General features: G+C 44.8%; 1 protein-coding gene and 1 long non-coding RNA gene across 4 annotated transcripts; both read left to right on the plus strand.

Annotated features, from left to right (window-relative positions):
- Nucleotides 1–2,507: 2,507 nt before the first annotated feature.
- LOC119565447 (protein maestro-like) lies at nt 2,508–6,291 on the plus strand. Its single transcript, XM_037891634.2, has 3 exons — nt 2,508–2,607; nt 3,362–3,519; nt 5,663–6,291. The coding sequence occupies exons 1-3, from the start codon at nt 2,508–2,510 to the stop codon at nt 6,005–6,007; spliced, it is 603 nt and encodes a 200-aa protein (XP_037747562.1). The 3' UTR covers nt 6,008–6,291.
- Nucleotides 6,292–6,460: 169 nt separating this feature from the next.
- On the plus strand, nt 6,461–11,104 carry LOC122463050. 3 transcript variants are annotated; one of them, XR_006286029.1, is made up of 4 exons: nt 6,461–7,991; nt 8,624–8,791; nt 8,870–9,088; nt 10,593–11,104. It is a non-coding gene; the product is annotated as an uncharacterized LOC122463050 (long non-coding RNA). The 3 variants fall into 3 exon arrangements; XR_006286027.1 differs by lacking the exons at nt 6,461–7,991; nt 8,624–8,791 and adding an exon at nt 8,011–8,273; XR_006286028.1 differs by lacking the exon at nt 6,461–7,991 and having other exon boundaries at nt 8,285–8,791.
- The last annotated feature ends 1,101 nt before the right edge of the window (nt 11,105–12,205 follow it).

A 12,205-nucleotide genomic window follows, 5' to 3' on the forward strand; every position in this document is an offset into this window, starting at 1 on the left:
CCACTGGTGCTGGCTGAGAGAGAGTGAGAGAGGTACAGACAGAGTTTGAATGACTGGACCTCTTCTGCCAAGTCCTAGTGCTGATCCTAACCAACAGCTCCTGATTTTGATTTAGCTCAGCAGATCTTCTGAATGAACCTAGTGTCCTAATACTATCGAACAAGCAACATACAAATACATTAACATCTATCTTAGGTTCTCATTACTGTAGTATCTGAATACCTCAAAACTCTTTTTAATGTATGTATCCCCAAAACACTCCTGTGAGGTAGGGAAGCACTATTATCCCCATTTTACAGCCAGGGAACTGAGGCACAGAAGGGCTAAGTGACTTGCCCAAGGTCACACAGGAAGTCTTTGAGGGAGCAGGAAATTGAACCTGGGTCTCCTAAGTCCTAGGCTAGTGTGATACCTGATGGAGCATCCTCCCTTTCCATAGCCTTCCTCCAACATCTGCATCATATTTCCCACTTACGCTAAGCAACTATCTTCGGGGCTCATCTGGTTCTCAGAAAAACAATCTATCTGTGCCTGTGATAGGTTGTACCTGGGCTTTGAGGCTCCTTACAAGAGGCCCCGTGGTCCTACTACACCCTGCCCCAGGAAAAGAGCCACAAAGGTGGGTCCTCCAGGTCTGTCTAGAGAGGCCTCATGAAAGCAGCCAATCAGAGCCCATCAGGCTCAGATAAAAGGAGCTGCAGGGCCTTAGCAGATCAGTTCCTGGCAGGAACTGGAAGGGCAAGAAGGGGTGCTGCTCTCTGCCCACAGAAATTCAGGGGATAGCCAGAGTTTGATTCTGGCAACATTTGTTTAAGCTTGGTTTGCAGGAAAAGAGTCCCTAAGAATCATAGAATCATAGAATATCAGGGTTGGAAGGGACCCCAGAAGGTCATCTAGTCCAACCCCCTGCTCGAAGCAGGACCAATTCCCAGTTAAATCATCCCAGCCAGGGCTTTGTCAAGCCTGACCTTAAAAACCTCTAAGGAAGGAGATTCTACCACCTCCCTAGGTAACGCATTCCAGTGTTTCACCACCCTCTTAGTGAAAAAGTTTTTCCTAATATCCAATCTAAACCTCCCCCATTGCAACTTGAGACCATTACTCCTCGTTCTGTCATCTGCTACCATTGAGAACAGTCTAGAGCCATCCTCTTTGGAACCCCCTTTCAGGTAGTTGAAAGCAGCTATCAAATCCCCCCTCATTCTTCTCTTCTGCAGACTAAACAATCCCAGCTCCCTCAGCCTCTCCTCATAAGTCATGTGCTCTAGACCCCTAATCATTTTTGTTGCCCTTCGCTGGACTCTCTCCAATTTATCCACATCCTTCTTGTAGTGTGGGGCCCAAAACTGGACACAGTACTCCAGATGAGGCCTCACCAGTGTCAAATAGAACTTTAACCCTGAGGTGAAAGTGGCTGGTAGGAAGAAGCCTGGAGAAGAAGCAACAGTGAATGGAAATCAAGCAGTGCCTAGCTACTGTTTATAGGTCCATGGGTTGGAACCCATAGTATTGGGCAGGCCCAGGTTCCCCTACCATCCACAATGGCAAAAGCCCCACGAAGGGGACAATTCTTATGGAGAGCTTGAACAAAGGGCAGAATTTAAAGGGCCCAGAGTTGGGGCTGAAGACCCTAGTGAGGGAAATGGGACTATTCTTTACTTCCCCAGAAGGGGTTCATTTGGACTTTGGGACTCGGCCAGAGGGCTGACCCACAGAAGACTCACTGAGGTCTGCTGGCAGGGTGCACCAGGGGTGAGAGAAAAGGACTGTGGTACTATACCCAGCCACTAAGAGGCTCTCAAAAGGTGAGTGGACCCCTATTACAGTGCCCAAAAGGAAAGCTCCATGTTTTTAAGACATTTCTCATTTGTGTGGAATAATAAAGTTACAACGTATTATGTGCCAAGTATCAGAGGGGTAGCCATGTTAGTCTGTATCCACAAGACTGTGGCTGTAGGAGGGCTCCTTGTTGTTTTAGTATATTACATGTCTGCTCAAATTATATTCCCAGTCTTAATGAACATATTGGGGTTAACGGACATGTTGATTTTATTTCAGCTAATGAGTGATCCCATGCTCAGGGAGAAGAAGTTCCTTAAGTCTGTCTTACACATCTTGGAAGAAAGGTCACATGATAGGAACAGCATTTGTGCATCAGATGTCTGTAAGAGGCCTGGGAAATTTAGTCTATGGGGCACCTGAGGCGGTAAGAGAGAATACTGAATAGAATGCAGCATAACTAGAGAAACCAAGGAAAACAGTTGTTCAGAGTTTACAGAGGCTGCACACAATGCACTAGGCCAAAATCTGCTCTCTCACCCTAGTAACCTCTTTGCAGTCAATACAGAGCAAGCTGGATCCTTTGGTAAACTGGGCATAAGTCAACAATGTGCACTTTAATATGACCGTATGTAGATGTATACATCTAGGACCAAAGAGTGCAGGCCATACTTACAGGATGGGAGACTCTATCCCAGGAAGCAATGACGTGGAAAAAAACTTGAGTCATGGTAGATAGTCAGTTGAACATAATCTCCCAGTATGAAGTTGTGGCCAAAAGGGCTGAGATGATCCTTGGAGGCATAAACAGAAGGATCTTGAATAAGAGTAAGGAAGTTATTTTCCCTCTGAATATGGCACTCATGTGAGCACTGCTGGAATACTGTGACCAGATCAGGTGTCCACAATTCAAGAAGGATGCTGATAAATTAGGATTCAGAGAAGAGTCACAAGAATTATCAAAGGAATGGAAAATATGCCTTTAGTGATAGACTCAAGGAGCTCAATCTACTTAGCTTTACAAAGAGAAGGTTAAGGGGTGCTTGAGGACAGTCTATAACTAATCACATGGGGAACAAATTTTGATAATGGGCTCTTCACATTAACAAACAAAGGTATAACAAGATTCAATGGGGCAAGATGAAGCTAGACTAATCCAGACTGGTAATAAAGCTTACATTTTCAATGGTAATTTTAATTAACCATTGGAACAGTTTACCAAGGGTTATGGTGAATTCTGTCACTAGCAATTTTAAAATCAAGTTTGGAAGTTTTTCTAAAAGATACACTCTAGCTCAAACAGAGACTATTTCGGGGAAGTTCTGTGTTGTGCAGGAGGTCAGACTGGATAATCACAATGGTCCCTTTTGGCCTTGGAATCTAAGTAGCTAGGAATCTAATAGGATTACACAGGTGTGATATGGCACCGAGTTTGGCTCATTGTAGCTAGCACCTGGTCTGAAATATAGCTATAGGTCTCTGAGGTGTAGATGAAATTCCTACAGCTTCATAACTGCTAAAGAAAACTTATTAGAAGTGTGATCAGTGATAAGTGGTTTTTAATGTCATATATTTGTACAAGTGAAAAAGCACAAGAAGTTTCTTCTGGACATACTGATCAGGGCCTTAAATGACACTTTCAGTTCTGAAGTCATTGGTGAGAGCATGAAGGCACTGGCCAAAGTCCTGAAGGAGCTGACGGAGAAGGACATAGCTTCTTCCTTCAGAGACCTCACCCCACAGATCTAGACCTGCTTTGACAATGTATGTGAACAGAACTGGTAACTGGATTGGTAACTGGTTAAAAAGAACTGGATTGGTAACTGGCTAAAAGATAGGAAACAGAGGGTAGGAATAAATGGTCAGTTTTCAGAATGGAGAGAAGTAAATAGTCATGTCCCCCACGGGTCTGTACTGGGCCCAGTCCTGTTTAACATATTCATAAATGATCTGGTAAAAGGGGTAAACAGTGAGGTGGCAAAATTTGCAGATGATACAAAACTACTCAAGATAGTTAAGTCCCAGGCAGACTACGAAGAGCTACAAAAGGATCTCACAAAACTAGGTGACTGGGCAACAAAATGGCAGATGAAATTTAATGTTGATAAATGCAAAGTAACGCACATTGGAAAAAATAATCCTAACTATACATATACAATGATAGGGTCTAAATGAGCTGTTACCACTCAAGAAAGAGATGTTTGAGTCATTGCGGATAGTTCTCTGAAATCATCCACTCAATGTGCAGCAGCAGTCAAAAAAGCGAACAGAATGTTGGGAATCATCAAGAGAGGGATAGATAATAAGACAGAAAATATCATATTGCCTCTATCTAAATCCACGATACGCCCACACCTTGAATACTGCATGCAGATGTGGTTGCCCCATCTCAAAAAAGATAATTGGAATTGGAAAAGGTTCAGAAAAGGGCAACAAAAATGCTTAGGGGTATAGAACGGCTTCCATTTGAGGAGTGATTAATAAGACTGGGACTTTTCAGCTTGGAAAAGAGGCAACTAGGGGGGATATGATAGAGGTCTATAAAATCATGAGTGGTATAGAGAAAGTAAATAAGGAAATGTTATTTACTCCTTCACATAATAGAAGAACAAGGGGCCACCAAATGAAATTAATAGGTAGCAGGTTTAAAACAAACACAAGGAAGTATTTTTTCATGCAACACACTGTCAACCTCTGGAACTCCTGTGAGAGGGTGTTGTGAAGGCCAGTACTATAACGGGGTGCAAAAGGGAGCTAGATAGATTCATGGAAGATAGGTCCATCAATGGCTATTAGCCAAGATGGGCAGGAATGGTGTCCCTAGCCTCTGTTTGCTGGGATTGGGTGACAGGACATGGATCACTTGATGATAACCTGTCTGTTCATTCTCTTTGGGGCACCTGCCATTGGCCACTGTCAGAGGACAGGATACTGGGCTTGATGGACCTTTGGCCTGACCCAGTATGGCCGTTCTTATGAACTCTCCAACCCCGTTCAACTGATCTTGATTAGACTCCATTTACAATGTGTGATGTGGACTCCCTGGGCATTGTTTGTGTCAGAGTGAAGAGATTTTAGGCCTCAGGGGAGAGAAGTGTTTTACGGAGGAGGAGAGCATTAGGAGGATGGGGATGACATCCCTGCTCCCACAGTCTCACCCTTCTGTTCATCTTTATTTCCACAGAGAATGGCAAAGAAAGTCTGAATACTGGATTAGGTAGCTAGATAACCATGAAGAGGGGGTTACAGAGAACAATAGAGTGCTGGGCCTGCTCTATACCATTTTTACTTGAGAGGGTGGGAATGATAATTCCATTTTGCAGAGAATTTTGAGATTTCAAATTTTGGTTTTGCTCCTATTTGGGGGAACCTCCCACCCCAAATTTCAAAACTCTTTGTGAAATGGAATTACTACTCCCAACCCAGCTCCTCTGGAAGCCTTGGCCCAGGGCAGTCTGCTGGCAGACTATCCCAGAGCCGGGGACCCGGGAAACTCTGGGAGCTAGAGGTGCCAGGGAGTTGCAAATTTGAGAGCCAGGACTCCCAGAGTTCCTGGCTCCCTGTCAGCCTGCCAGATAGGCTGTTCAGAAGCCAGGGGCCTAGAAGCCCATGATCTGCCAAGGAGCTGGGTGGGTGCACTGGCAGGACAACAAACAGGTTTCTAAGGATCCCTTCCTGGCTTCTGGAGAAATTTCATCAAAATTGAACTGTCTCTAAAATATTTTGACGAATCAGCAAATTTGGAAGAAAAATTGGTTAATTCAAGTTTTTCCAACCAGCTGTAGTTGGAATCACTCTACTTTAGCATAGAAGAGATGGCTGTGCTAGGTGCATGATGTGATTGTCCCTTAGTTACCAACTTGCGGGGCTTTCTTGGCTGTAGGAGGATGATGCTCTTCGTTCATTGGCCTTTGTCCTGTTTGGCATCCTGGCCCACTTGACAAAGAGAAAATGGAAGGCCTATTTCACTGATCAGGTTAGACAGAGCTGGGTCACACTTCTGCTGCACCTGCAAGACCCAAACCCCGAGGTTTCAATGGTAAAACCGACAGTGACTTATTTACTAAGGAAAAGGAATCTTCCTCCCAATGCCAGGGGAGCTCTGCTATTCCTGCCTGCTGTGGAGGCCCAAATTCTCCCCTCAGTTCATTACCTGCCCACTGAGTTAATTCCAGCCAGACTGGTCTATGGCTGCCTCACCAGAGTCCAGGATAGGTCATGGGTCTGACCCCGACAGGTCTCTGTTCCTGTCTCTCTGCACCCTGCCTCTCTAGAACAGAGGAGAGACCACAGCTCTGCCTGGTGAAGCAGCTTTCATAGATATATCTGTTCCAAAAAGACATTGATGCTACCTCCAGGTTTCAGTGGAAGCTCTCCCCCCATTAGTCATTCCTGCATGTTTTCTGCCAATTACATCCAGGTGAATCCCTTTTTATCCTGAACTAGATGAGCAGTCAAGGAGATTAGTTCCATTTGAATGAACATAGCACTTGGTAGGGAACAATTAAATGGTGTGACACTCTTTTTCAGGAATGCAGAGCTACGTTTCACCTCTGTGCCCCGTTTTTGGGACTGAAGAGGCTCCAAGCTGCAGTTAATGAGCACCTTGGTGGCACAGCTGAGCTGAAGCCTGAAGGGCTCCAGGTGGACATTTGCAGACACCTTGTGAGTGAGCTGTAGAACTGTATGCGATATTGACTGCAGTGGCTTGTTGTGGTGTAGAGGTGTGGGGGGATATGTGATCGGTAATGTAAGTAACTGTAAGAGTAGGATATATGATTGAGGGTGATGGGAAATGTAAATCTGCCACAGATTCCCACTTTTCCCACTTCTACCCAGCCACCCATTCTTTTTCTTATTTACCTGTGGTTCGTAAAAGCATGTGTTGGCCGTCAAAACGCACTTCTAGCTGGAGAGAGCTCATGTCTCCCTGATTTCCTCTAAGCCAAAGAGAATGCAGAGCTGCTGGAGAACTTGTACAAAACCACCATCACGTACTTCTATAGCAGCTGGGAAGAGATCTGGGCAGTTGTAGCCAAGTTAGCTGGTGAGAGATGATGCCCAGTGTCCCTTTTGGTATTCCTATTGAGGGAGACAGAAAAAATCTCACTGTAAATCACTGAGCTGCCATTAATCTCTCTGTGCCTCAGCTTCCCACGCATAAATGGAGATATTAATATCCCTACCTCTCCCGCGTGGTGGTAGGAGGAATTCATTAGTTGCTATAAAGTGCTTCGGGATTGTTGCAGGGAAAGCATGGTGCAGTCATTTAGTAGTAGAGGCTGAGACACTGTCACATAGGGTATGTTTACACTTTGAGCTGGGGGTATAATTCCCAGCTTGATGAGACATACCCGCACTAGCCCTGAGTGCTAAAAATAGAGAGTGGCCGCGATGGCAGGAGCAGCAGGAGGGGCTAACCACCCCAAGTATGATCCCATCCAAACCCCAAAGTCTATTCTCAAGGTGGTTAGCTCCTCCCACTGCTTGTGCTGCCTTAGCTACATTCTATTTTTAGCATGCTAGCTCAGTCAGAGCTAGTGTGGGCATGTCCCATTGAGCTGGGAATGATACCCCTACCTCAAAGTGCAGACCTACCCACAGCATTGTTCAGTGCTCCTTACGGCTACTTCATCATTCATGCAGCCCGCCTCCCCATAGTGCCTGCTGTTTCAGGTTCCTGGCCACACCACCTTGTCAAGGAAGCATTAGCATTACTCCTCTTTGGCCTTGTGCCCTCTTCTCCCTAGCACACCCATGTGAGACAGGCAGGCATTGTGGCCTAAGTCATCTATCAGTCACCTTGTGAGATCCCCGCTTAGAACTCACTTATTCCTGACCCCAGTCCTTTGCTCAGACCGCTAGACCAGGACACTATCCTAGTATGTCTCCAATAACTGACAGCAGTGGCAAGAGGAACACAGACTATTTAAAGCAAATGGGTTTTATGTAAACATTCTTTTTAAAAAGTCTCTCTTATTCTCTTCAGTGTGGACTCTAAACTGCTCTAGCATCCTCTTGTTCACAGCTCATCCTTAGGCCCACAGTGGGAGAAGCCAAAGACCTGTCTAGGAGCTGCTAATATCACCGTGCACTCAGCAAGGGAAGGTTTTGTTGTTGTTGTTTGTTTTACATTGTGTATTTAGGCATCACCCTGGAACACACAGACACCCAGCGTATGAAATGGCTGGACCTGGAACAACTGCTGATCTGTAAGTAATAAATACAGCTGAAGTCCTGTTCATTAGTGAGTTATAAAGGAATTTAGCTGACAAGCAGCAGTAACTGATACCACTGGTGCAAAGTGCATCAGCCACACATTAAAGGACAGATTCACTCTTGCCCAGGAGAAGTCAGCTTTAGTTTCCCGGAAGGAGGAAGCTGCAGCAGGTGTGATATGAGTCAGTGGATCTCCTGGCTGTCCTGGCAATGCCCCCTCCCCAACCAATGCTATCCACTCTTTGGGCTTCATTGGCTCCCTGTGGACTCCCCAGGTGAGAAGAAGTTGTAGCCACTTTCTGCTACCCCAAATTTCCCACCAGCAAATTTTCTTCCAGTGGGTGCCCTGTATCACGCATAAACCAGCTTGGACCTGGCCTCTGTTTAATTCCAGGTTTATCTGAGATCAAGCAGTGGCTCCTGAATAGAGATGGAAAATAACTTAAAAGTGGAAGATATTGAAACAATGGACCTTCTTCCATTTACAGCAAAGTGGATGAGTTTCTGGTAGAGTCAGGGTCTCCCCACAGTTTGGAGCATGGAAGGGTCCCAGTGGAGGAACCTAAAGCTTTGTTTGTATTGGAGAGCTTCTGTAGCGTGGTATTCAGAGGTAATAAGGCTCCAGCTATTTCAGGCACAGGTGACTATGAAAAGTGAGCCATATTCATCTCTCCAGCTATTTCAGGCACAGGTGACTATGAAAAGTGAGCCATATTCATCTCTCATCTATTTTCCATCCCAATATGAGGATTGAGACCAGTTTCACATTTTTCCATGTGATCATTCTGCTCAGGTACTTCAAGATTCTGTGATTACTCTTAGCTGTGATTTGACAGTCTATTCACTAACATGTTGTCCTCTGTAATTTCAGCTCTCCAGGTCCTACAGAAAGACCCGAGTCCCACTGTCCAGCTGGTGGCAACTCCAGTCCTAAGTGACATCTCTCCTGGCAGAATGCTTGGGGAATGAAGCAGAAAGGAGACAAAGAGAACAAGGCTTTGCCGCTACCCAAAATCAGAACAAGAGAGAGGGAGAGAGAGGCAACTATAATACTGGCCAGTATTCGCTGTTGTCATACTGCTCAGATGCTGTAAGTGAGAGAAGAATCAGGCCCTGTAAAGTAGCCTGGGTTGATTTTATTACTCAAATTATTAGACATCAGAACATCTAGTCATTCTGATGGACATGCAGCCTCTGGACAAGCTCAGTGATAAGCATGTACTATTACATTGCTTGCTCAAGGGTTATTTCTATAGTAACAGCCAAGTACTGGCCCAGATCCTCAAATACACCTGAGCTGTAGACTCTGGGGTGTTCTAAATTATGCTGTCTTGTAACAGACATTGCTGCACTGTAGCTTGCTGGAGCACACTGCACTCTGTCTGTGCCATCTTCTGTTTCCAGCTCACACCCCATATACTCTGGAGGGAAGCTAGGAGTTGGTGACATACAGCCAGCTTCACTGGCTGCACACTATGTATGCTAGCTCTCCATGTGTTAGGGATTTGCACATGCTGGGGGAATTCCTAGCTGCCCTCTTAGGACAGCTTCATGGCTACTTTGCCCTGCTCCACTGCAACATAGGGCAGCATGGCCCACTATCTGCAAAAAGGTGACTTAACAACTAACCCCTCCCCTCTTTATGCACCTACATGTGATTGTTAGGAGTCTAAGTTTAGGTATTCAGGTTTGGAAAATTCAGTCACTTGGCATAAAGTTGTCTCATGTCAACCAAAGGACAAATATGCCTTTAAACATCATTCCCCTTGTTTTTAAACCCTGCACCTCACTTTTATTCAATCGGGGCTGGTCATGGGGATTGATATGACTAACTCAAGCTCAGTTTTCAAACTTGAGTGCCTAAAGTTAGACACTGGAAGCCATAATTGGGAATTCAAATATCTATTTTAGGCACCTCAGTGCTGATAGAGATTTAAGTGCCTTAATCAACATTTCTGCAGGTGGCTATAATGGGAATTTAGGCATCTAACTGCAGATTTTGGTGCTTAACTTTAGTCACCCAAGGCCTTTGTACTTGTATTGCCCAATCCTATGAGTTGCTGAGTGTCCTCAAACTCCCACTGATGTTATAAGGATGCTCTGCCCTTCAGAGAAGGTGCTCAGCAGATATAACTCATCCTCCAAAGTTAGCTACTATGATCCTCCACCTCATATAAAAAGGTCACTGAAAGGTCAGGTTTCTAGTCTCCATCACCACGTCATTCTCCAGTTTACTGTCCCCCTGAGTTCAGGGCCTGTGAGGATTCACCAGGCAGCAGTTAGCAGAGGAGAGCGAAAGGCAGAGGGCGTCTGGGATGTCATTGCTCATAATTCTCAATGGGGAGACAATATTCCTGTAACAGTTGAATATTGGAAGGAGATCAGTAGAGACCCCTGTTGAATTGACACATTCTGCTAATTCAAAAGCAACTATATTAAGTAATATGGGTTCTTGTAGGGTTTCTTGTTTTGGTGATTGCAGCTTATTCCCAGTCCATGTGATCATATCGTTGTTCCCTAGTATTCTCCACTCTGTTTATGTGTATTAAGGGGCACTGTACAAATACTGATGACTCTTCACATTTCTTTTTCAGGTGCTGGCCATGTATCTCACAAACAAGGTCCTATGCAGATAACCCAGCCCCAGCTTTTGTAATTACTATGCACACATTTCCTACTAAACTGTTTGAAGTATCTGTTTCAATTGCTCAGAGGCCTGATTTCTTCTTCCATTGTGGGGCTTCCTGCATGTCCACTGTAACCATGATGTAGGTGCTTCCTCCCTTGCCCTTTCCCCATGGAGATGGAAGAAGACTTCAGCCCAGTGCTTCTCTGGGGTCACTAACCACTCTTCCGGAATCCACACAAAGCTAGATCTAATCCCTATAGTTAGTGATCTGGGGTCTGGTTCTTAATCATATCCTCTTCTTTGTCTTTCTGGAAATTCAGTATTGCTGATGAATTCTGGGTTGTAAGTGGAATGGACTGTGTTCTGGTGAGTTACCCTGCCCCCTGTCTAACCTATTTCTGGGTCAGAAGGCTATCTGTGAACTGTCTGTTTACTTACAGACTTAGGGTAGGTTTCAGAGTGGTAGCCGTGTTAGTCTGTATCAACAAAAAGAACGAGGAGTACTTGTGGCACCTTAGAGACTAACAAATTTATTTGAGCATAAGCTTTTGTGGGCTAAAACCCACTTCATCGGATGCATGCAGTGGAAAATACAGTAGGAAGATGTATATACACAGAGAACATGAAAAAATGGGTGTTGCCATACCAACTGTAACAAGACTAATTAAGGTGGGCTATTATCAGCAGGAGGAAAAAAAACTTTTGTAGTGATAATCAGGATGGCCCATTTCAAACAGTTGACAAGAAGGTGTGAGTAACAATAGGGGAAAAATTAGCATGGGGAAATACTTTTACTTTGTGTAATGTCCCATCCACTCCCAGTCTTTATTCAAGCTTAATTTAATGGGATAGGTGCCTGTAATAGTGTGTGAGGGAAGGCATCGCTGCTTTTCTAAGCCAAGTCCCTGTTTGTGCACTGCAAGACTTTATCAGAGAGGAACCATTGGATTTCCTAGCTTCCCACACTGCACTACAAGAGAATGACGGTCATTGGATATCTCTGATAGGATATGTCCTGCTGTGCTCACTGGTCTTGTGACTTCTCCGTATCAAGGACCAGCTCATTTTGTTCATAATTCACATGGGACTAGACCTGGGTGAAGGCTGGAGGGTCAGTTCACTGTGGGGCTCACCAGTTAAACTCCACAGTTTAGAGAATCATAGAAATGTAGGGCTGGAAGGGACCTAGAAAGATCATCTAGTCCAGCACTATACTGAGACCGTCTCTGACAGCTGTTTGTCTAATGGGTTCTTAAAAAAAACCTCCAATGATGGGGATTCCACAACCTCCCTTTGAAGCCTATTCCAGAGCTTAACAATCTTTATAGTTAGTTAGGAAGTTTTTCCTAATATCTAACCTAAATCTCCCTTCCTGCAGATTAAGCTGATTCCTACTTTCAGTGCACACGGAGAACAGTTGATCAGGGTCCTCTTTATAACAGTCCTTAACATATTTGAACATATTTGAGGGTTTGGCCATATGAGGGTTTGGCTAAGATAAAGAGGCACCTGGAGGAGGGAAAGGAGATTACAGAGGTATGTGTGTAGCTTTCTTGGGGTGCCAGGGCTCTGAGTCAC

The sequence above is a fragment of the Chelonia mydas genome, chromosome 1 (assembly GCF_015237465.2).
Source record: "Chelonia mydas isolate rCheMyd1 chromosome 1, rCheMyd1.pri.v2, whole genome shotgun sequence".
Classification (NCBI taxonomy): Eukaryota; Metazoa; Chordata; order Testudines; family Cheloniidae; genus Chelonia; species Chelonia mydas.